This window comes from Battus philenor, unplaced genomic scaffold (genome assembly GCF_028537555.1).
Source record: "Battus philenor isolate CCGP_79_NKW_IND1 unplaced genomic scaffold, ilBatPhil1.0.hap1 SCAF_1, whole genome shotgun sequence".
In the NCBI taxonomy this organism is placed as follows: domain Eukaryota; kingdom Metazoa; phylum Arthropoda; class Insecta; order Lepidoptera; family Papilionidae; genus Battus; species Battus philenor.
In genome coordinates this window covers 9,706,359-9,732,917 of record NW_027181661.1, presented here as the reverse complement: position 1 = coordinate 9,732,917, position 26,559 = coordinate 9,706,359, and the positions used below count along the sequence as shown (strand labels likewise).

General features: G+C 35.9%; 1 protein-coding gene across 1 annotated transcript in view; it reads left to right on the top strand.

The window, feature by feature from the left end:
- Positions 1 to 5,928: 5,928 nt before the first annotated feature.
- sls (sallimus) overlaps positions 5,929 to 26,559 on the top strand; it is a 91,325-nt gene continuing 70,694 nt past the window's right edge. The window contains exons 1-18 of the mRNA XM_068777866.1: positions 5,929 to 6,334; positions 11,400 to 13,059; positions 13,149 to 13,378; positions 13,570 to 14,934; positions 15,011 to 16,864; positions 16,952 to 17,095; positions 17,179 to 17,580; positions 17,664 to 18,062; positions 18,333 to 18,728; positions 18,824 to 19,624; positions 19,891 to 20,142; positions 20,245 to 22,748; positions 22,898 to 23,092; positions 23,429 to 24,836; positions 25,100 to 25,387; positions 25,469 to 25,700; positions 25,824 to 25,995; positions 26,074 to 26,260. Of these exons, the coding sequence (XP_068633967.1) occupies positions 6,151 to 6,334; positions 11,400 to 13,059; positions 13,149 to 13,378; positions 13,570 to 14,934; positions 15,011 to 16,864; positions 16,952 to 17,095; positions 17,179 to 17,580; positions 17,664 to 18,062; positions 18,333 to 18,728; positions 18,824 to 19,624; positions 19,891 to 20,142; positions 20,245 to 22,748; positions 22,898 to 23,092; positions 23,429 to 24,836; positions 25,100 to 25,387; positions 25,469 to 25,700; positions 25,824 to 25,995; positions 26,074 to 26,260 (12,673 nt within the window). The 5' untranslated portion in view covers positions 5,929 to 6,150. The remainder of the gene's footprint in view (positions 6,335 to 11,399; positions 13,060 to 13,148; positions 13,379 to 13,569; positions 14,935 to 15,010; positions 16,865 to 16,951; positions 17,096 to 17,178; positions 17,581 to 17,663; positions 18,063 to 18,332; positions 18,729 to 18,823; positions 19,625 to 19,890; positions 20,143 to 20,244; positions 22,749 to 22,897; positions 23,093 to 23,428; positions 24,837 to 25,099; positions 25,388 to 25,468; positions 25,701 to 25,823; positions 25,996 to 26,073; positions 26,261 to 26,559) is intronic.

Here is a 26,559-nt window from a genome sequence, read left to right as displayed (position 1 = left end):
TAAAATGTTCTGTAACCAAATTATAAATTAGGAATAAAAGATAGAAATTTGTCCGTATATCATAAAATTAGAGCTTGACAATTCAGACTAGATCTCGCATAAAGTGCGAAAGGTAATAGTTGTATAGTACATTAAACATATACCTAAAGTCCACTAAAATTAAGATTAGTCTCCTGTGCCTTTCTTAAAATAAATCACCTGTATTACGCAAAGTGGTTATTCACGAATACCAACAGGTTGTAGTCAGCAATGGCAGAGATTTCATTCGTCCGTCCGTGGGCGACGTTCGCTTGTTTTTCTGTTTTCTGCCGAAAATATCGTCCACCTACAAGCGGGAGCTGGCAAGCGTTACATTCGACATGTACGCCGACTCCGATCATTACATTTTATAACACACATGTATTTTATAGTTATCAAACTAAAACACACATTTTCCAGAACAGTAAATGTAATATTTCTATAGACAATAAAATCAATCCCATATACAAAAATTCCATGTACAATTGCACAAATTGTAAATTATGTATGAGACTAAATCCCGGGAATCGAACTCTTGTCCTACGACCATATGTCTCCGACCTCTACAGCTGAGCTGCCAATGCTCATACTACAACACTTTTTGCTTAAATTTTGGGTGGGTCTAATAATAGAAAAAAAAACGCAAAATTGTGATTTAATTAAACTACGGAATAATTTCTTCATACCATAACAATTTGTAATTAAGAGTAATTTTACGTTGCGGTCTCAATCGGTCGATCCAAAGAGGGAAAGACGGAAGTTGTTGTTTAGGTAAACTAGGTGCAATAGTATTTGTGGCTTATCCACACGCTACCAGTACACCACAAACTAGCGTGCGTTCGGCGATAACACAGATTTAATTGTCACGAAAGAACCTCCGACTCTTTTAATTTTATGCAATTCATAACTTCCGTGATATATATTGTAACCGTTCATTAAGTTATATTGTTTATAGGTCTACGTTTTTACACTGTAGCGTTTAGCAAACAAGGAATTGCTTAGGCTCTTTTAACTTGGTACATAAATGTTACTTTATAATCTTAGGCGATTCTAGCCGCAGAGACTGTTTAACTAATGGAATTAAAATTAGACTGTATGCTTCTTTGTAGATTTTATAACGCCTGGTTATAGGATCACATTATTATGAACTGTTTGACAAGGTTTTGTTTTTTTTAGTGTTGGGGTGAATATCTTGACAGTATTTACAACATAGCGTTATGTTGCATTCCTACGCTTTCAGTGGTTGTCCTCAGTACTTTGGAGGGGCCCAAAGTGCTCTTGCGGAATACACTGGCGTTTGTGTGTCCTTTGTCAAGCCACGTCTCGGAGAGGTCTTCGACCTTCCTCACTATGCGATTCTAATACGTGAACATTTCTTTCAGTGGCCTTCCTTCGTCGTAATGATATGAATCATTATGACGTCTTTTAGTCATAATACGTGGTTTTTTATTGAATCTATTCGTAAACTATCGTAGAACAGTAGCCACGTACAAGATATTAGGCGCATACAGGTTTGGCACCTCCAATCTACAATGACCTTTCACCGATTAAAAAATATATTGAAGCTCTTTTTTAAAACGATAGAGTACCGTGTTCTCCAGTGCATTTGTTATTAACTTTTATAGCAGTTTTATCCGTACTCTGAGACTTTGAGCGCTTATGTTTAACTAATTTCTTGTACCTCAAATAATAAGTATAGTGAAAACTACAAACTGTTACGAAAAATAACGAATTTATATTGTTTTAGTTTCATGTATTAGTTCCGGTCTTTCTTGTTTTATAAAAAAATAATCAGCCGCGATCTTAATCAGTTTATCAGTTTAACGTTTAGGTTTAACGTGCCTCATGAATTTCGGTGATCACTTCCGGTTTTTGCCACGTTGATCACGGAGACATCGTCAAATGTCTGCTTTCTCATCGATATGATCAAGTCAATTTTGTCTTTCGTCGCACCGTTCGGGTTCACCTAGGTCCACTTTCTGTGTTCGCGTTTCCTGAAGCAAGAGTTCATCATAACGAAGCCCTGTCTCTTCCTGCGAGTAGGTGACACATTCTCGATCTTGAGACCATTGTTGATGAGATAATTGGACAAGAAACCTGTTGCATCTACGGGACGTTTGGTCGCCCTTCCGGAAGTAGAAAAAGTTACTTAATTTAAAACGTACTGTGTCCTTTCCCTCTCTATGAACCTCGGACAGTCTCAAGAGACCCCTGTGTAACCTGTTCAACTCTTCCTCGCGTTCGAACAGATTCTCGTCCTCTTGTTGTATGTTGCAAGAGCGAATCTTTGGTGGTTATGGTAGCTGGGCTTATGCGGGGGATCCTTAGCACCCCTTGTTCTGGCGGTATTGCCTTTGCTGCTACTGTAGCCAAAAACATTCATTGGGAGGATATGCCATAATCGCTATGCTTGGCAGGTGGGTTGGCGTTGGCAGGGCTGGAGGACCTTCAATCGTCAACAAATTATTGATTTGCTGTGGAAATGACCTGATGTATTCAGCCAGTACGCTTTTTAATAAAAAAAATCTGTCATTAATTTGTTAAAAAATTCATAAAAAAATATGAAATAAAATTTTCAATTCTTGACTGCATCTTTTATTATTCAGCGTTGAAGCGTATATTTCACCCTCTGCCCAGTTGCACTTACGTACGAAAATAACCCGCGAATATGCGTCATGTTCATGACTGATCTGGCTGATTACATTTGAGAGTAATTTTGTTCGTATTCAGCGACATTCTGGATGAATCAATATTGACCAGCACTCGGCAATAAGATTTTTTGGAATGACGCACGAGAATATTAATGGGTGTTACTTTTATTTCACGAAAGCTAGATGAGTTTTTAATGCTTTATTTTTAATATTATTTTTAAAGTTGTCGTCATTGACGTTTATTAAAAAAATCATCATGTTTAATACCGATTACGTGTATAATAGACGATTTCAAGCATTACACATTTGGTTGAGATTTATAACGTCACAAAAGTAGGTGTCAAATTTCATAGAAAACATAAACAGATCGGTGAAACACAAGCTTAAAACGTCTGTTATATTTTCAAACAGTCCATTTAAAACTATGTAATAAGTTACGAAAATATTATTATATATTATTTATTTTATATGAAAAGTCTCAAATCTTGAATTTAGTTACAATTTAATAAAACAGAAATGATATTGATGATGATTCTTACATTTGAATATGAAATTCCTTATTCTTGTATGACCATTTAGCATGTTTTTTAATTTAAAAGCATTGTTATACGGTGGTAAATATTTTTGTGATAATAAAGTGGATTAGGTTGATAAGAGATTCGAGTTACTGTAATAGCATTAGACTAAGTAGATGTGGAGCCAAATGTGATTTTTGAAACTTTATCCGTTAAGTAAGAGTTTAATGTTTAATGTTTAAACCTCCTCTGTTTGTAACAAAAAATACTTAGTCTATTACGTAGTTTTCTTATGTAAAGGGCCGTCAAAATAATTGAAGAAGAATTTCATAAAAATTCAGTCTGAAAGCAAAATATTTTATCTGAGAAAATGAATAGTGCACCTTTGAACCATGTCGTGTATTTTAAAAGAAGATTTAGGATAGCAATTTTTAGTTATATTTAAAATTTAAAGGGTCAAAGGTAGGTCGTGGAAAAAAATATCTACTAATTAGAAACTTATTACGATTGATTAATGTTTTAGTAATCATAAATACCGAGTTTATGCACCAAAAGGCCCTTTCAATTACTCAACTAAGTATAACGTGGACATTTATCTACCGCAGTTTTGCGTATTAGGGCGTTAGCTCTCAAGAAATGATTCAGTGGTATTTTCGAGGGAAATGTTTCAAAATATCGTCTCAAGTATAACATTATACGATCCTGGATAAGGTGGCTAGATCGCTTAACATAACCATGCTTCTGTAACCAAGAATGGTCCTCGTTGCAGAACTCTTCGCCGGGTCATGAAGTTCGACCCACATAAGCGTTGTAGGAAACAAACGCTTCGGACTTCAGGGTTGAAGACTGAACGTTATCTAATCCGGATCTTAATACGCAGGATTAGGATATACGATCAGTTTCATATAATTTATAATGCTGGCATGTTCTTAACGCTATGATATTATAATTTAGTCACTGAAGTAATCCGTAACAGTTGACAATTTTCCATTGAAAGTTGTGCCTATTGCCTATTCGGCTTCAACGTTCAAAGGCCTGTAATAAAGCCAGTAAGAATCATTTTGAATGTGCTTTCTATTTTGAATGATATTATATTAAAGTATAAATTAAAGCACATTACAGAAATAAATGTTTTAAAAGGAAAATAAGAAGAAATTAAATGAAAATAAAACATAATTTTTCTTTGTAACCATAATTGTGGTTAGACTATTAGATTATTTATTATATTTTGTCTATGAAGGCATTTAACTTTTTAGGCATGTTCATTTCATCCATGTTTATTTTGTCCAAGAAGCTACTAAATGTTCAGATACGCCCTTTCTCTAAGGAAAGCGGAAATGTGCTGTATTCCTTTTGATTTTAGGGACTGTGGCATTAATAACGTCACAACGGCGGAAATAATGGTTTCCTACAATAATAAGTGTACTCGTAGGTCGATAAAACACCGAGCTGACGAATGGATGCGGATGATGTAAGTGCTGCTAGCCTTATGGCTTTTATAGCTACATCTGACAGGAGTTCGCCGGTAATTATCAAATAACATATTAAATATGTGTAATTGTATTTTTATGGCTTAAAAAGTTTATTGAACAAATATTAAAGATCAGTAATAATGTAATAATTTACAAATTTTAATTTAAGATTACAGTTGATTGCACATCGTAAAAGGAGTGCTTACAATCCTTTCTCCAATCCACGGGGTCCATTAGCTTCTAACGGCAATTTTAGTAAAATTACTCTTAAAGGGCAAATGATAATTAATAACTAATGTTCTGATTAAGTTTTAAATTTATTCGCGTTTATTGATTAATCCTGGCAAGTTGTTGTTAGAGTTAATGAATATTCCCACTGTTTTGACAGAAGCAACTTTTCCGAGATGGAGTACAAGGCATTACACAAGTCACAGACCCAGTGCAGTTTGGTGGAGGTCAAAAATGTTTTAGATTTTTGTTATAATATTCCGATTTCGTCATAGTATTTTCTTTCACCATGGGTAAGCTATGGTGAAATTATAAAATTCAGGTTTTTTGATTAGTGTGCTCCTACCGGGAATTCAATCTGCGACCTAATAAGATGGTATGACACTAACCACTAGGCAAAAACTGCTTTGGTAATGGAATGGGCTTATTATTAAATTAATATAGATATTTCAACTTTAATTAGAATTAAACATATGATGTTAGACACAAAGCGAGGTAAGACAATATCTTAATTAATATAATAAATTTTAGTGCAAATTCAGAAGTCGCAATTAAAAATATTGTTTGACAGATTTGACTTTTTTTAAAGTCCCGCATAATCCCAATCGCATCTTCCCAACTAACAACTTTTTAGTTTCAATTCGTGTGTACAAAAAAGAGTAAAGGCAAAGTGTGATACGCCAATACAGAGAGTAGTTGGCGATAGCAGTTTTACAAGAATAGAGTTGGTGATTATGTTAGGCGGGAGAGGGAAGATGCGATTGGAATTATACGGGACTTTAAAAAAAAATTGTGTGTACGAAAAAGGGTGAAGGTGAGTAATGAAATAATAACGATAATATTTGGTGGCGGCAGTTTTGCAAGTATAGCTTTGGTGAATTTGTTAGGCGGGGGAGGGAAGAGGCGATCGGGATTACGCAGCGCTCGGGGGAGGCACGCGGGAGGCGCACAGGAGGATCGCGCTCAAAATAACCCGTCGTATTTCGGTCGCGCCGCTCCCCGCCGCGCGGCGCAAGCGCAGCGCTCGCTTCGCTACCTCGTCACTATCCGCTAACAATTCGCAATCGACCGACGTCTTGGATGTTGGACTTGGGTTATAATGACTTGACTTCTGCTAAATGAACCCGTGGACTAATATAAGTTTTTCGCAGTGGCGTATTTATTTCTTTTTGGGCGACCGCCGAAACGACCGTTGTTTAATGATAAGGACCACCAGCGTCGAGTGAGAGTTTTATTTTCTGTGAGTTGTGCTGCTGAGGCGGCGAAATGGAGAAGCAGTCCAGATGGTCGGAGCAGCGAATCGGGCAGCGCTCCGAGCAGCGTTCCGAGCAGCGAACCGAGCAGCGAACCGAGCAGCGCTCCGAGCGGCATGAGCACAGCGTGCAGCAGCAAGAGCGCGTACAGCGCACCGAGCACCACTACACGCACCAGATGCTCACGCAGCAACGACGTTAGTACCCACTTCTTTAACGTTCTGTACATACAATGTGACACTGTCTAATTTACACAACTAATAATGCTTTCGCGAACTGTGTTACTGTTGAATTGTTGAAACCTGTGCCGGTTGCAGCAGAGTGCTGTAGCAACCGCATAAGAGGCAATCGGTCATCTTCTTTGGTTTCTTCCTGGTGCGTAACTTTATTTGTGCATAGCGATTTTCCTCCGCGAGCGAGGCAGTGCGGCTATTCTGGGGTGCGTGGGTGCGGCGGCGGCTCGCACTCTTCCCGCCTTCGGACGACAGGAATGCGCTCCCGCTTATTTTCACTCAAACTTCTTTTATTGCCGACATTTAAAGAAATGATGTCACTGCCTTCGCTCACGGGTTGTTAAACTAAAAGCGAATTACTAGGCAATTTTCTCTAACATTAAAGAACTCACGCAGTGGTAAAAAATGCCATACCAAAGTTAGCTGCGGTTTAGTATCGACCCCAATTCGTTACTTTTTATGCAATATTTAAATCTTAAATGGCAACCTGACCGGTGTTATCGCTGCGCGAGTTCAGTCGTCTCTCCATTAAGGTTGCAGTGCGAACTCACGTATTAAAACTTGTTTACTTATAAGGCTTATAGCCGTATCTATATATGGCGTTCGTGGCAAATATGTTTCCCTTCAAGGATTAATTTTTAACATAAAGCTTCGGGATCGAGAAATTAGGCCGAATGTAGTTAAACACATAAATTAAAAATTTTATAATAACATATAACCTTTTTATTATTAATATTATTTTTTTTTAATTAATTTAAATATACAATAACATGAAGTTGAATGTGTCATACTGACTTTTATACAAACTAATAAGGCACTAAAACCGCCAAGTATAATTCACAAGAGAGAACGTTGCCAATAGTGAAGAATGTCCTTAATATAGCTGCGAGAAATGGAGACCAGGACAATGGACATATTGTAATTTTTAAAGCATTTCCATTTTAAATATTTAAAGGATTACTACAACTGTCTCAAATTATTTTAAAATTAATCTATATATTTGTAATTACAGAAATACATTAAGATCAAACCTACTTATTTATTATTATTACAGTAACTTTTAGAAGAAAATAAATAGTATTAGGCCCCAATGTAATAATGTCAGTTCATTATCATAAATGTATATAAAAACAGTTGTTCAAACTATAGTTGGTATAAAGAGTTAAGAAGTAAGTATACAAGTACATATCGAATGACATAAAGGCGTGTGACTCATTCCTATTACGACTAGTGAAATAAATATAATAATTTCGATGTTGGAGAAATTTCATCATTACGTTCATTATAAAACTTATTATTTCATAATATTGGTTTGTTATACTTATTAAAACATAAAATGGTCAAATGGATTAAATAATAAATAGCAAAATAAAATGTATTACTTCATAAAGTATTGTTGCTTACAATTATTTAGTGCGAATCAACTTCAAAACTTAGAGGGTAGAGTTTAACAATAATTGTTACATTCATAAAAATTGGAATACTTAAATTTAATTTAGTAAGGCCGGAATGTAACAAACACTGAGTCATTTGTTAAATGTAATGTTTGTGATTATACAATGCTCGCGATCTCTTATTTACCGCTTTTCTTTTTCGTCTTGTGCCTGAGAATAACGGAATAATAGCGTTAGGTTACGACAAAAGAAGCAAGTGAAACAAGTCGTCGTGTTTTCACTCTCTGATCTCAGTTTCGCTCAACAGCACGGTATGATATTTCAGTGAATGTATTTACCGCGTGTTTCGATGAATTAATATTTAATTATGGTTTTAACATGTTAACATAAACTCTACTGTTATAATTTAGGCACACAAACAACTTTCACACATGGTTATATTACAATATTGTAGATTCCTGATTTGTTTGCACTAAAGACAACGATGGAAAGAGTCGACGGTTATGTATGTTGTTGCCGTGGTTCCGTAGAGTGCGTAGTCAGTCCATCACTTATTATAACGTAGTTAACTGTAGAACGTCGCGGTGCATGCTTCGTTTTTATCTCCCGCAAAGAAAAACCATCAACAGTAATATAATGATTACATTCCCTCATTTTCTACATTACTTTCCTTATTTTAAATTAGAAAAGTTTATATATGTTTTTCTACAAGACTAAGACTGTTAAAATTTTGAATATATATAAATTGCATTACAGCTTGTATTTATATATAAAAAAACCCTTTAATGGGAGTTTTGAAAAATGAAACAATTATTAAAAACTTAATGACATTCTATTTGTAACTGAGATTTTAATGCCTGAATAAATGTGAGCGTAAGCGTTAATATAATGTATACATTAAGGTGATGATATATTAAATATAAATAATAAAAGCAATTTGAGAAGAATATTTAATCTGTATCAAAAGTTTTTTACCCAGTAATCGCAACGTACGTACGTTGTCATAACGTTAACATATGTCTAATTAAGTGTCTGCGTAGTATATATAAGAGTATCGTTTCGGCCTAGGCTCACAACATAGATTGCACATGAGCATATTGTCATATTCGTATAGCTTGATTTTGGATTATATCTTTATACCTTTTTGATACTTTCTTTGCTTTCACTGCCCTCAATTCACGACATATGTTACTTTCCTATCTTTGCTCAAGTATCTCTCTATATTAATTTGTAATTATTTAATTACAAGTTGGAAGTTAAAACTTAAATTAGTTTTTTCCAAAAATAAACTATTTAACGTTTATCAAATTTACATTTAACATTTCATTAATCTGTACTAATATTCGATGAAACGTATATTATAAACGCAATGTACATTTTATGCATTATATACGTTTTTATATAATTGCAAATGGTCAGTTCTATATAATAATTAGACACTTTTGGAGCCGGCATTGTTTCGGCTAGAGCCCAATTCGGAAAGAATTGCAAAGAGAACTCGTTATAATAGTGGGTTACAACCACACTCTGATAGCCTTCACTGTCATCGAAGTCGAATGTTAGAAGTCGTAATGGATAAATGAAATAGTCCTGAAAATTGAATAAAGGAGTTGTTAATAAGAGTGTGCCCTGTTCACATCTCACAAGCGATAGGTTGTAAAGACAAAGGTATTATTAGCGTAAACAATACACGAACAAAACACGCGATAACAAAGGTAAAGTATTAGGATTTACAGCTCCACGAGACAAAAACGAACGAAAGAACGGTTGGTAATGATTTCACTATCAGACAACAATTGTGCAAGAAAGCGTTTCCATAGCGTGAAGTGCGGCGATAGTTACATTTTCATGTTTTCTAGACTTATTGATAACTATTGTCTTGCTTAATATTATGCATTTTTAATAATTTTTGTGTAATAAACTCATTTTAAGTTTATCCGTTAGTCTGAATCCATCTTAATAACAATATATTTCCGAAATATGTATATATAGGCAGGTAGTAACGACTATATTCCTCTTGCATTAGGTAAAACCTGGTAAAACAGGAAAATTTCTGGCAATGGTTAATGATTTATACATCATCACATGTCTAGGTTTTTCATATTTACTTTTCGGTGTAAAAAAAAATCGCAATCTTATAATATAAATAGTTCTTCTAGAGCTTGGATGCACAGACCGCGGGCCGCATGCGGCTCGCCGGTCGAATACTGGTGGCCTGCCGACAGCAAAAATAATACTCATGTACATTCGAAAAATATTGAATTCTATTCCAGAATAAAACCAAAAATATGTATTTACCTATACTTCTGGCGGCAGGCCTGACATCAGTTCATGATTTGCCCGAATGGCCCCTAGTCTTAATAAGTGTGTGCAACTATGTTCTAGAGAGATAAGTTGGTGTTCGAAAAGTGTCGATTTTCTAAGTTTGCTCGTGAAAATAATATCTCATGTTTTATAAGGTTAGCCCAGTATAAAATTGGATGCTTGCCCAAATAACGGGACCCGCTTATAATCACACACACATTCCCTCGTACTATTAAAAATAGAGGAGGGCATTAGATTTCTTGTATAAAAGTATTCACTAATATTATCGATGTTTACTGGTACAGTTTTTACTTTAAGTTTAATAAACAAGTTTTTACTGAAATCTAATTCTTTGACCTTGACCTAAAATCATAAAAAAAATTAAAATTATGTAAGTTTTTAAGCCCAGTGGTCGAAAATTTTTAATGATTACTTAAATTAGTAAATTAAGAAAAGGTGTATTTCCGAAAACTACAAGCCGTTTTGTAATTTTGACATAACTTTTCACTAAAATCTAAAAATCTTCCTAGAAAATTTTCAGATGTTTTTATTACTCGATTCGGAGAAAATTTTCACTTTGTCTTCTATTTTGTTTTCAAAACGGTCAACCGCTGACAATGCCTTAATTTAAATATTATATATCATATTAAGTTTGATGTCTTGCGTTGCGATATTGTATGTCCATTTGTTTTAGCTTATTCAATGTGTTAATTAATAAAATATATATTATATTTATTAAAGTACATTTATTTTCAAAATTGTCGTTATCGTTGCCTATGGATATATGAGATTGGTAACGAAATTGTAGTTACAGAATTAGGTCATACTGTCGATATGCGTTCCTAAAGACCGGTTTTGTGATGAACAATTCTGTTACCATTGAAGAATGAAATCTCTTTTATTAAACGAATAGAGTTTATTAATTTATCCATTCTTGTTCATTTTATTAATTAAAAGAAGTTAATATTCTTGCTGCCTTGTTAATGTAATTTGTTTAATAACGACAATAGAAAAGTTATAAAAGGAGAATTAAAAAAATGATAATAATGAATTGAAAAGCTCACGAAAATGGTAAGTGTAACAAGATCCGAATTGTGAATACTGAAATAGACGCGCAAAAAGAGCTCGTGCGCGTCGTCACACTCGTGAGTCATGCGTTCCCGTCCGAATACTGGAGCATGGCGTTATACTTTTTAGATGCGCGTAAGAATTTTTATTAACATTTACTTGCAGCGTTGTTATATTTAAATTACTTTTAATTGTTTATTTACACATTACATTTTATTACCATGAAACAAATAATCTATATAATTGTTATTTCATTGTTTCAGTGGAAAGCGGAGGGGATCGATTACCAATTACTACAGCTAGAGCTGGTGAACTATCACCCCCGATCTTTGAACAGATATTTAAAAATGCTCGATTTGCCCAAGGCGGCAATGCAAAGTTTGAAGGCAAACTTAGAGGTAATCCTACTCCTGTGGTCTCATGGACAAGAAAGAAAGCTCCGTTGGTAGAGTGTAATAAATACAGCATGAATTACAATGAACAGACTGGTGACGTTTCCTTGCTTATTAAGCAGATTGGTCCCGGTGATGAAGGCGAATACACTTGCACAGCGCGTAATCAATATGGTGAAGCTATTTGCTCAGTGTACATTCAACCGGAGGGTGTTCCAATTCCAGCACAACAAGCCTCGCAGCAACAGAGTTACCGGCATGTCAGTGAAAGTGTTGAGCATAAGTCATATGGTACACAGGGATTTTCGACGGAACACTCACGTCAAAGTCAAAAACTTGCTTATACAAATGGTACTGATTATTCGTCCGTTGAAGACTTCAAAGTAGATACATTTGAATATAGACTTTTGAGAGAAGTTTCATTCCGGGAATCAATCACCAAACGCTATATAGGAGAAAGTGATACCTATATTAGTACAGAAATTGACAAAAGCCTAGGCGGAGTTTCACCACCAAAAATAGGACAAAAGCCAAGGAACTCTAAGTTGCAAGTAGGCACTGATGCTCAGTTCCAAGTACAAATATCTGGTAATCCGAGACCCAGAGTAACTTGGTTTAAAAATGGACAAAGACTAACTAATTCAAATAAACACGAAATAGTTACTAACAGTACGCAAACTATTCTTAGGGTAAGAAATACACAAAAGTCTGATGCAGGTCATTATACGTTACTTGCCGAAAATCCTAATGGATGCATTGTCACATCGGCATATCTTGTTGTAGAATCACCAACAGAAAGCTATGCACAGGATCAAAAAGCCCATTACATTATAGATAATCAAAATTTGGAATCCGAAGAAAGAATTGAAATTAATGAGAAAGCTCTCGCTCCGCAATTTATAAGAGTCTGCCAAGATCGTGATGTAACAGAGGGTAAAATGACGCGATTCGATTGCCGCGTCACTGGCAGACCTTATCCAGAAGTCACGTGGTTCATTAACGAAAAACAGATTCGAGACGATTATAATCATAAGATTTTAGTAAATGAATCCGGGAACCATGCTCTTATGATTACTAATGTCGAGATTAAAGATAGTGGTGTAGTTACTTGTGTAGCGCGAAATAAAAGTGGCGAAACTTCTTTTCAATGCAGATTGAATGTCATTGAGAAAGAGCAAGTAGTGGCTCCAAAATTTGTAGAGCGTTTCAGTACATTGAGTGTACGTGAAGGTGAGCCAGTTGCGCTTAACGCCCGCGCGGTAGGAACACCTACACCTCGAATCACATGGCAGAAGGATGGTGTAGCAATTATACCCAATCCAGAATTACGAATTAATAACGATGGTGGAGCCTCGACTCTGGACATTCCACGAGCTAAGGCGTCGGATGCGGCATGGTATCAGTGTACAGCCCAGAATGTCGCAGGCTCCACCGCAACTCGGGCGAGGCTCTATGTTGAAGTTCCCAAAGAGCCTCCACCTGAGCAAAAACGTCTCCACTTACCGCGACCAACGAAAATCATTGAACCAGAGTAAGTAATAGTTTTTTTTTTCAATGCAAATATCGGAATATTTATGGTTAAAAATAAGTCTGTAACCAAAATTAAAATAATTGTTTCAGACCCGCTCCTGGACCCGAAATTATATATTTAAGACATGTAGAAAGAGCTCGTCCATATATTCCTCCTGGTGAGGAAGATCGAATTTATCCGCCACCACAATTTATAATTCCTCTTAAGAGTGTGACTCAAATGGAGGGCGGCAAAATTCATTTTGAAACTAGAATAGAACCTGTTGGTGATCCATCCATGAAGATTGAATGGCTGAGGAATGGACAAAGTATAGAAGCCAGTGAGTATTGAACATACTATATACATAATAGAATCAATCTTTAATTAGTCTGAAGAGACATCAAGGATAAGAAATAAAGTGAATAGTTCGTTAATTCAGTGTTATTTGTAATATGCATCTGCATTATGAGTGACTTAATATTAATTAGTAATTGTATGTGTTAATATTATAATATACATATGATTTTACAGGTTCTAGGTTCACATCAATATTTAGGTTTGGTTATATATCATTGGATATGCTTAGTCTTAACATACAGGACAGTGGAGAATACACATGCCGAGCGATCAGTGCAACAGGCATGGCTGAAACAAAAGCCATGTTGTATGTTACGCCAAGAGCAACGATTGAAAGAACAAGTCAACATCCAGAAAGCTTGCAATATATTCAACAACTGGAAGATTATTCAAGGTTCCAACATCAAGAATCAATTGAGGAACAAATATCTCAAAAACCGCAGTTTATTAGACATTTGCAAGACCTTGGCGAGCTACAGGAGGGTAGAAACGCCCATTTTGAAGCTCAACTTACTCCGGTAAGTGATCCTACTATGAGAGTTGAATGGTACAAAGATGGCAGATCAATCACAGCCAGCTCGCGAATCACATCAATCTTCAACTTCGGTTACGTCTCCCTTAACATCATGCACCTACGGGCTGAAGATGCAGGTTCGTATACTGTGAGGGCTGTGAATAAACTTGGTGAAGCTATCAGTACAGCAACGATCAGAGTAGCGGCTAGAAGTATTGTCACCGCTGACCTCGGCATCCCAGAGCAGCAAAGATATATAGAAAAGACAGAGCAGCTGGAAGCGTATCAACAACAACAACATCAGAAATATTATCAAGAAATACCAGAAAGTACCCAAAGACCAGAATTTAAGACTCCAATAAAAGACCAAATAAATATAAAAGAAGGAGGATTTGCCCATTTTGAGGCTCGTTTAGAGCCTGTTGGAGATTCTACATTAAAAGTTGAATGGTTAAAGGATGGACGTCCTGTAGAAGCAAGTTCAAGAATTACTACTTTCTTTAACTTCGGCTATGTTGCATTGACTATTAAGTCTGTAACTATACACGATGCAGGTTACTATACATGTCGTGCATATAATGTTCTTGGTCAGGCAACAACAAATGCTAATTTGACAATAATAACAAAGAAAGATATAATAGCAGAATCCCAACATCCTGGAGGATTAGAAAAAATACAATACTTGGAAGATTCAAATAAGTATTTAAGGAAAACTGAAGAAGAATTACAAATTACACACAAGCCTAGATTTTTGGGCCCACTCAAAGGTACAAATAAAATAGTAGAAGGCCAAAGTGCTCATTTTGAAGCAAGGGTAGAGCCACAAAGTGATTTGACAATGAACGTTGAATGGTATTTTAACGGAAAATTAATAAAATCTGCTAATCGTATTCAAACTTACCACGATTTTGGATACGTAGCATTGGATATAACGGGAGTTCGATCCAACGATTCTGGGCTTTATACAGTTATAGCACGTAATGCAGCCGGCGAAGCGCAGCTGAGTGCAAATATGGTTGTGGAAAGTGAGTATATTAAAAATATTTTAGTCTTACTTATAAGTTTAAAATGTTCTCACATTTAAATTTAATTTAATTTCAGCCCGGTCAAACATTGATACGACAAGCATTCATCGCGGACTTTATGAAAAAACAAGGCAAATAGAGGAATCTAAATTTGTCGAGCCAATGTATCATGTAGAAGAAATTTCAAAGTCAAAGCCAGTCTTCGTACAACCTTTGTCCGATCCTCAACCGGTTTCTGAAGGAAAAAATATACACTTGGAATGCCGCTTAGAACCAATGGGCGACCCTACTATGAGAGTGGAATGGTACCATAATGGAAGATCAATTACAGTAGGATCTCGTTTTAGAACCTACTATGATTTTGGTTTTGTTGCTCTAGACATAATACACGCTACATCATCTGATTCAGGGGAATACACTGTGAGAGCGGTGAATCACTTGGGTTCTGCTCATACCTCTTCAATGGTACGAGTTATAGAGAGATCAGATATACTAACAGATACGCAAAACGAACAAGCATTTGAACAAATTCAACAGCTTGAAGATTCTGCTCGAAGAACTAAGCATCAGCAAGAAGATATTACAGTAATGCAAGCACCACAATTTTCACGCGCACTGCATAACATTGAGACTGTTGAAGGTACTAACGTTCATTTGGAATGCAGATTACAGCCAGTAGGCGATCCTACAATGAAAGTTGAATGGTTTTGCAATGGTAGACCAATAAAGACTGGACATCGATTTAGACCAGCGTATGAATTTGATTATGTCGCCCTTGATCTTTTAAGTGTTTACCCGGAAGATTCTGGAGTTTATACTTGCCAGGCGACTAATCAACTTGGTGAAGCAGTAACTTCGTGCGCATTACGTGTATTAGCTAAAAAAGATTTAATTTTTGACTCACAACATCCCTCCGGCTTAGAAAAGATCCAATACTTAGAAGATGCATCTCGTTATAAAAAATCAGATGTCATTGACGAATCTTTTAACATCAAGCCACGTTTTGTCACAAAACCAAAATCTATAGATAATGTCAAGGAAGGCCATCATGTTCACTTTGAATGCAAGCTTGAACCGGTAACGGATCCTAATTTGAAAGTGGAGTGGTTTAAGAACGGTCAACCGATAACTATAGGACACAGATTTAGACCAATACACGATTTTGGTTATGTAGCTCTGGATATAATTGATTTAATTGCTGAAGACTCGGGAATTTATACGTGTAGAGCAGTGAATCTCATTGGAAGTGATGAAGTAAATTGCAAATTAACATGCCGAAGTACTGCTGATATTATTCGTGTAACTCAGAATGAACCTGGCCTTGAACAGATACAGGTACTAGAAGATAGAACTAAATATTCTAGACAAGATGTTGTCGATGAAGTTACTAGCCAGGCACCTATATTTACGACATCCTTAAAGAATATAGAGATAAAGGAAGGACAACGAGCTCATTTCGAATGCCGTCTAATACCGGTGTCTGATGCAACAATGAAGGTTGAATGGTATCATAATAATAAACCTTTAAAGAGCGGCTCAAGGTTTACTGAAACAAATAATTTTGGCTTTGTAGCGCTTGACATAATGTCATGTTTACCAGAAGATTCGGGCACATACACGTGTCGGGCTATTAATGCTTTAGGAGAAGCTGTTACTTCTGGAAGTGCGATCGTCCATTCAAAGAAATCCATATATTTAGAAACACAGCATGAAGGAGCTCTTACAAGATTAAATCAACTAGAGACGTCGAGACATCAAAAGACTACATCTCAAGAAGAATTAACAACCCAAGCTCCAGTTTTTACAACGCCTATGAGGGACATAAAAGTAGCAGAAAATCAAGCCGTACACTTTGAAGCTAGACTTATCCCTGTCGGTGACCCCAAATTACGCGTGGAATGGCTAAGAAATGGAGTGCCTATTGCAGCTTGTAAGTTGAATTAATATTTTGTATTAAGTTCATCGTAATCTTTAATTTTGTGTAAACTAATCTTAATTAATATGTTTAATGTCGCAGCAAACCGTATTACTACTATGCACGACTTCGGATATGTTGCCCTGAATATGAAGTATGTCAACCCGGAGGACTCTGGTACATATACCTGTCGCGCTGTTAATGAATTAGGTGAAGCAGTAACATCATCCACATTGTTTGTTCACTGTAAGTGTTGTAAAAGCTTTTGTATGTGTTATGTGTTTTGATTATTTGTTGCTTAAACTTTATCGTTAAATTTTATGTTCTAGCTAAAGCATCACTACAGCTTGAGTCTCAGCACGAAACTGCTTTAGAAAAAATACAGCAACTGGAAGATTCTTCTCGTTATCAACGTAGAGAAGACGTGGAAGTGGCAGTCAATCAAGCACCACGGTTTGTTACTCAATTAAATGGACCGACAAAACTAATCGAAGGGCAAAGCGCTCATTATGAATGTCGTATCGAACCCTATCCTGACCCTAATATGCGCTTGGAATGGTACTTCAATGGAAAAGTTTTGCAGAGTGGTCATCGTTATCGCACATCCTACGATTTTGGTTTTGCAGCGCTTGATATACTTACAGTTTATGGTGAAGACTCGGGCGAATACACATGTAAAGTTATCAATAATTTAGGACAGGCAGTATCATCTATTAAACTTAACGTACAATGTAAGTTATGTAAAACTTTTAAGATTCTATTATAATTTTTAGTAATATGTCTTATGTAATTACTGACATTTTTTTTATTTTAGCCAAGGAATCGATAATTAGAGATACCCATCATGAAAGTGCACTTGAAAAAATTCAATACTTAGAAGACAGCAGCAGATCTAAAAAAGTAACTCACGACGAGAGTTTCATCGCTGAGAAACCTCAATTTGGGAAACCTATTAAGAATGCTGAAGTGTTTGAGAGCCAACCAGTACATTTAGAAGCAACTCTTACACCGGTTAATGACCCTACAATGCGAGTAGAGTGGTATTGTAACGGAAAGCCTATTAAACAAGGACATAGATTTAAAACCACTTACGACTTTGGATATGTTGCCTTGGATATTTTATACGCTTACGCAGAAGATACTGGAACATATATGTGCAAAGCTTCAAACGCAGTAGGCGAAGCTGTAACAACAAGCTCTGTAAATGTGACTGGTTAGTAAGAAAAATTATTATTACATATTTTTTAAACTAAATTAAAAAAATATTTATTAGATTATTTACCACTGTCATTAATAATGTATTAATTAATTAATTTATCTCGATAGAAGCGCACTACAAGGCTAAGGCCTTCCTCAAAGTCGCCACAAAGACTAGTCTTGCGCTGCTCGTATCCAGCGACTTCCCGCGACAAGTCATCGGTGTATTAATATTTCAGCTGGCGTTGTGTAAAATTTGATTAAAATATATTTTCTTTAATTTTAGCTAAGAAATCGTTATACTTGGATACTTTAGACGAACAAAGGTTGAAGAAGATTCGGGAACTTGAGCAATATGAGAGACCCAAACCTGTAGACGAAGAACAACCAGGACAAAGACCTGTTTTCTTAACAGCTTTAACAAATCTTGAAAACCTTAAGGAAGGAGATCGTGCTCATTTTGAATGTAGGGTAGAACCTATTAATGATCCGAATTTAAGAATAGAATGGTTCCTCAATGGACAAAAAATTAAAACTGGCCATAGATTCAGAACTACGCATGACTTTGGTTATGTCGCTTTAGACATATTGTATACATATAGCGAAGATTCTGGAACCTATATGTGCAAAGCTACCAATAAACTTGGTGAAGCAGTTAATACATGCACATTGAAAGTAGCAGGTAAATTATAATTTTTACAAATCTGTACTATTTGTAAAATTTAACTAAAGCTGTTGTTGTTGCTCTTCGTCAAACTAAGATTTTTTTTATTCCAGGTCGCAGAAGCATTATTTTGGATACTCAGCATCCGAACGGCTTGGAAAAAATTAGACAACTTGAAGCACAAGGACACTCAACTAGGATCGAAGTAGAAGAACCGAAAATTTCTGCTCCCCGGTTTGTTACAGAATTGCGTGGAACAACACATGTTTATGAAGGTCAAACAGCTCATTTTGAGTGTCAAGTTGAGCCTGTACATGATCCCAACTTACGTATAGAATTTTACCACAATGGGAAAGCTCTGCAATCTGCGTCACGATTCCATATCACTTTTGATTTTGGTTATGTGTCATTAGATATTCAACATTGTGTACCTGAAGACGCAGGAGAATATTCCGTGAAAGCTATAAATGCATTGGGACAATGCACATCCGCAATATCATTGACAGTAACCGCAAAAGGCAGTATAATATCGGAATCTCAACGTCCAGAAGGTCTAGAAAAGATTAAAGAGTTAGAATCAGCAGCACCATTCAAACGACCCGAAATACCTGAACCAGTAACTAGGCAAAGGCCTGTATTTACACAACCATTACAAAATATTGATAACATACAAGAAGGACAGACTGCGCATTTTGATTGCAGGCTTATTCCTGTTGGTGACCCAACGCTAAAAGTTGAATGGTTCCGGAATGAGAAATTAATCGAAGATAGCTCGAGAATAACAAAAACTCATGATTTTGGTTACGTATCTATGACCATTACCCATGTTCGCGACGAAGATGAAGGCGTCTATATGTGTAGAGCATCTAATTTACTAGGCGAAGCTGTTACAACTGCTGCCATGAGGATAAAAAGTACGTCAGAGAATTTATAGTTATTTATTCTTTGTAAATCAATTACTGTTTTAATTTATTATTAGTGCTACATTTTAAAATAATATACATGGCATCGAATATATAGCGGAAATAAATAGTATATGGGAATGTAAAATGACTTAATTACTACATAACCATGTTAGTTTCGAATATTTTCTTCAACGACGATAACTTTGCAAATATTGTAGCTATTTTAGTTCGAGATATATAGATCATCAGTATGTCAATAGTAATTTTAATTACAGCTAAAGCAGCTATACAACTGGAAACGCAGCATCCAGAGGGTATGAAAAAAATACAGAGATTGGAAGAACCGTACGCTAAAAAGCCAGAAGAACCAGAACGAGAATTTGAAAAACCAATATTCACACAAGTACTCACGGGTCCTTCTGAACTATGGGAAGGACAACATGCGCATTATGAAGCACGTGTGGTTCCTGTTGGGGATCCCAGCATGAGATTTGAATGGTACATTAATGGAGTGGAACTTAAAATGGGTAAGAGGACAAATATTAAATGACGAATTAAATAAGAATTGATTATTTTGTTAGAAACAGAATATCGATCGAAGTATAATTAAAATTATTTATACTTTTCAGGTTCAAGATTCCGTACAACACATGATTTTGGCTTTGTTACTTTAGATATAAACTCTGTTGTTGCCGGTGACGCTGGCTTATATATGTGCAAGGCAATTAATAAAGCTGGAAGTACAGTCTCCTCGATATCGCTTAAGGTTAAAACGAAATCTACTATATTGGATCAAAGTATGAGACCAGAATCATGGGAGCAAATACAATTAAAAGAAGCAGCTATGAATAAAGTTCCTGAAAATTTTATTGATACAGGGGTGCAACAAGCTCCTATATTTACCACTCACCTGAAGAGTTTCGATAATCTAGTAGAAGGACAACATGTGCATCTAGAAGCGCAAGTAGAACCACGAACTGATCCAAAACTAAGGATTGAGTGGTTTAAAAACGGAGTTTCTTTAACCACCGGATCAAGAATAAAAAGCACTTTTGACTTTGGATTAGTAACTTTTTCGATCAACGGTCTCAGGATTGACGATTCAGGAATTTATACATGCAAAGCCACAAATTTAATAGGAGAGGCGGTTTCTACAGCATCTATTAAAATTGAAGATCGTCACTGGCTTCTTGCTGAATCATTACACCCTGAATCTTTGGATAGAATTGGTGCTTTAGAACAACCTAAACATGTGAAACCAGAATCCCCAGAACCCGTATATGAAATACCAGTATTTATTTCCCATTTGAATAATATTGTTTGTAAAGAAGGTGATAATATTCATTTTGAATGTAATGTTGAACCATCAAAGGATCCAACCCTCAAAGTAGAATGGTTCTTTAACGGTAAACCGCTTCCATCTGGAACAAAATACAAAAGCACTCACGATTTTAGCTATGTAGCTTTGGACATAACTCACACGTACGAAGAAGACTCTGGTATTTACACATGTAAAGCAACTAATTCGAAAGGTTCTGCTTCCACTTCCGGTTCTTTAAGATGTACCGGCGATAAACATATTTACATTGATACCCAACATCCTCAAGGAAAAGCGGGTCTAGAAGCAGTTGAACAAGCTGAAGAAGCCAGACTTGCTAAGGGTAGAAGAACATCACTACCTGATACTGAATATCCTGCGCCAGAATGGATTGTATCTATATGCCCTGAACATAATTTGGTAGAAGGACAGGCACTTCATTTTGAAGGACAGGTAGAACCTAAAAATGACCCGAACTTGAAGTTAGAATGGTACTTCAATGGTAAAGTATTAGAACAAGGTTCAAGATTTAAACTCACAAGTGATTTTGGATTTGTTACATTAGACTTAACTGATATATACGAACGAGACAGCGGTATTTACACATGCAAGGCTTACAATAAGAAGGGTGAGGCTTTCACTTCTTCCACTGTTTACTGCACGAGTAAAGAAAATCTTATAGAGAGGACACAACATCCTAAAGGCACAGAAGGACTGGAAAAGATTCAAAACTTGGAGGATTCTCTTCGCAAAGAACCAAGTCATAAGATAGATGACGATACGGGCAGGCCTCCTGAATTTACTACAGTTTTCCAAGATATATTTGACATAAGCGAAGGACAAATTGCTCATTATGAGGCATCTCTCGTACCAACAGGTGATCAAACTATGGTAATTGAATGGTTTTATAATGGAAACACTATTGAAGCTAGTCATCGAATTCGTACGGTTTATGCTTTTGGAATGGTTGTTCTTGAAATACTCGGAACAAAGACCTCTGATTCAGGTACCTATTCATGCCGTGCCACCAATAAATGGGGCCAGGCAGAAATTAGCTGTAAATTGAATTGTGTCGATAAAAATAAAGGTCAGAAACCTCGATTTACAACACATATACAAAATATCGAGGGTCTTAAAGATGGTCAATCAGCACATTTCGAATGTACTGTTGTACCTGTTGATGATCCTGATATGAAAATAGAATGGTACCATAATGGACAACCATTACGCCATTCAACGAGAATAAAGACAGTGTCAGATTTTGGATTTGTTGTGTTAGATATAGCATACACGCAAAATCATGATACAGGTGAATATGTCTGTAGAGCATACAATAAATATGGCGAAGACTTTACTAAAGCTACAATTACCTGTTATGGTAAAGGAGGTGTTTATCTTGAGAGCTTACAACCTGATTCACTTGCTAAGATTAGGGAATTAGAAAATCTCCAAGGATTACAACAACAAGCTCCTGCTCAGGCTTCCCCTGAACCACCTAAATTTATCACACAAATCCAAGATATAACTAAATTAGTTGAAGGTCAAAGTGCCCACTTCGAAGCTAGATTAGTTCCAGTGGATGATCCAGATTTAAAGGTGGAATGGTATTATAATGGCAAGAAATTACCACATGGACATAAGTACAGGACTTTCCACGACTTTGGAATCGTGATCTTGGACATCTTGTATTGTTATGAAGAAAATTCTGGTGAATATGAATGTGTTGCGACCAATAAATTGGGCCGCGACTCTACGAGGGCAACATTAAAATGTACTTCAAAAGAAAACTTAATCTTGGACTCGCAACTCCCGCGGGTAAATTTTTTTTATCCTATTACTGTCTTTATCTCCTTAATAAATATAATGAAGTCAAAATTCAATATTTTTATAATATATTTTAAATATTTGAGAACATACGCATTATACCATAATAGAATTTATTTTATTATCTTACCTTATCTCAGGGCATGGAAGGAGGGTTAGAGAAGCTGCAAACATTAGAAGATTCTATGATACGTAAAAAAGAAGTTACAGTTGATGAAGAACGTGGGAAGGCACCTGTGTTTACAGTACCTTTGTCTAATATCGAAAACTTAAGAGAGGGTGAGAACGCTCATTTTGAAGCACGTTTAACTCCTACAGATGATCCTAACCTCAAGGTAAGTTGGTATTTAAAATTAAAATACCATTATGTATTTATAGACATATATATATAAATATATGTATACTCATGTATGCATTATATTTACATTAATTGTATATAATATATATATATATATATATATATATATATATATATATACGTGTAAATATATTTATATTTATTGTTATATTTCTTGCAATGGGTGTCTATCGATTGAAATGATGATAAATATGAAAATGTACAATATACTGTCACCTTATTAATTATTTTTATTATATTAAATGCTGGCTTTGAAACGAAGGTAGATTTTTTTTTAAAATTTCAATGACGATTTCTTAATTCCTATTTTCAGGTTGAATGGTACTGGAATGGAAAATCTTTAAAAGCCGGTTCAAGGTTTAGAACATTTTGTGATTTTGGTTTCGTTATTCTTGAGATTTCTCCTACGTATCCGGAAGACTCTGGAGAATATCTGTGCAGAGCCTATAATAATTATGGCGAAGCAGTTACAACAGCCACTATGAAGGTTCAAGGAAAGAGAAATATTATTTTAGAATCACAATTGCCTAAGGGTATGGAAGGAACTATTGATAAAATTGCTGCTCTTGAAGGATACACCGGTACTGTAGATGCGTTAAGTCCAGAAACAGAAAGCGGCAGTCCACCAGAATTTATCACTACCCCATCAGATCTAATTTTATCAGAAAATTGTTCTGCACATTTCGAATGCCGATTAATTCCCGTTAATGATTCTAGCATGAGAGTGGAATGGTTCCATAACGGGAAACCACTTCTAACAGGTTCCAGAGTGAAGACTATTAATGACTTTGGATTTGTTATATTAGAAATCGGTGGAGTGTACCAACGTGATGCGGGACTGTACACTTGCAAAGCTACTAATAGGCATGGAGAAGCCACTGTCTCGTGCAAACTTCAAGTTAAAGGAAGACAAGGTATAATATTAGAACCTCAACTCCCATCACACTTCAAGTCAGGTACTGAAAGCATTCAGAAGTTAGAAGAGACACTTTACAAACGTGAAGAAATAACTATAGAAGATGAAAAACCCAACCCGCCCAGGTTCACGGTTGACATTAAAGATAATCTTGATGTTCCCGAAGGTGGACCCATTCATTTTGATTGCCGCGTCGAACCTGTAGGTGATGCTACAATGAGAATTGATTGGTTCCACAATGGTAGACCATTTGCTACCGGATCTCGAGTGCATATGCTAAATGATTTCGGTTTTATTGCCTTAGACATAGACTATGTCTATGCTCGTGATGCAGGTGAATATACATGCCGTGCTACCAATAAATGGGGTTCAGCAACTACTACTGCTAAAATCACATGTAGTACAAAACGAGACATCGTACTAGAATCACAGTTGCCGCAAGGCATGAGTGGCGAAAAAATTAAAGAGCTTGAGAGAGGGCGCATCAGTGATGCTCCTAAAGAAGAACATGTCGTGAACACTCCGCCAAGATTCATAACCCAAATCCAGTCGCATACTGTAGAAGAATCGGAATCCATACGCTTCGAATGTCGTGTGGAACCAAAAGAGGATCCAAAACTGCGTATTGAATGGTATAGAAACGGAAAATTGCTACCGTCAGGACACCGGTTCCGTACTGTATATGATATGGGTTTCGTTTCTTTAGACATTTTATATGTTTATGCTGAAGACTCTGGTGAATATGTTTGCCGTGCTATTAATGATTTTGGTGAAGATACAACTAAAGCAACCGTATCATGTAAACGTACGTATATATATTTTAATTTTTTCAGTTCAACTCAGTAAAAGTCTAATAAAGTGTTTCTTACTTTTGGTAAATCTAAGAGATGTTTAATGTCAGTACGTCCTTTCAAAACTAGAAGTGTATAACAAAAAATACTTACACATTATATTACTCCACTCATATTACAATATTAATGTATTTCTCTTCATAAGGAATGTGTAGACATTCCTAGACGATTATTTTAAAATTAATTTCTGATACATTACATCTATTTTTATTTGCAGGTTTGCCGGATATCATCCTTCAAAACCAAGTGCCCAGGGGCATGAAAAAATCTGAAGCCTTAACTCAAATGGAGGCTACTATTAAGAAGTACACGTCTGAGGTGTTCCTGACCGAAGAAGATCTTTATGATGTTGATAAAAAGCAACCCCCCCGGTTTGTTACTCAAATACAAAGTCAGACTACGCTAGTTGAAATGGAATCAACTAAATTTGAGTGCCAATTAGCACCTGTAGGTGATCCAAACATGAAGGTTGAATGGTTCTTCAACGGAAAGCCGCTTCTACACAGTAAGAAACTTAACCTCAACAATTATAGAAGGTTAAAATAAAGGTCATAATTTTATACTAAATATTTCTTTTGTTTTACAGAAAATCGATTCACTCCTATTTATGATTTTGGTTACGTTGCAATGAATTTCGGATGGGTATATCCTGAAGACAGCGGAGAATATCTTTGTCGTGCAACAAATTTATATGGTATGGATGAAACTAGGGCTATTATCAAAACAGCCGGTAAACCTGGTATTGTGTATGATTCGCAATTGCCTAAACACATGAAGAGTATAGAAAAAATTCGGGAAATGGAAGCTTCATGGCAGGTGTAAGTTCTCAAACATCTTACAAAATACTTACTAAACATAATAACTTTTGTCACTTTATATGATTACGAATTAATTTAGATGTATTAACATTATTCTTATTTTTGTCATTATTTTCTCAATAGGCTGCCTGAGCAGACAGTGGAAGAGACGAAAGAACGATGTGCTCCAGTTTTTGTAAGCAGCCCCGAATCTGTAGTCGTCGAGGAAGGAGAGTGGGCTCGGTTCTGCTGCCGTGTAACGGGCCATCCTAAACCACGTGTTATGTGGCTAATAAATGGAAACACCATTGTGAACGTAAATTTAAATTGTGGTTTTCATACAAAATTTAAATTTGTAATGTAATTTCTTTTTAACACCTTTACATTTTTATAGGGTTCAAGATATAAACTTACTTACGATGGGATGTATCATTTTGATATACCTAAGACAAGACAATATGATACGGGTAAAATAGAGGTGATTGCTAGAAGTTCGGTTGGAGAAGCAGTTGCCACCACCGAACTGAAAGTTGTTCCGAGACACGACGATTACCGAAGTGTACTTAAAAATGCACCAAGACGTAAGTACTTCCTGTGCTCATTGTTGATGTAAAAATCTTTTTTTTTATGAAAACACGAACTATTTAAAATTAATGAGCTCTAAAGGTTACGCGTACAGCACTTTTAGCAAAAAATATCGAAAATATTAATACAACCTTTATGCAAAAAAAAAACATTTAATTTCTTTTCCCAACGAAACCAAACTTTATCTCTTTGATCGTATATCTCTAAATAAACTGTAAGTACCGTCAGTATTAACCTCGGATGTTAGGTAGGTATGTTATAATATACATAAAAATATAATAATAAAGAATTTAGT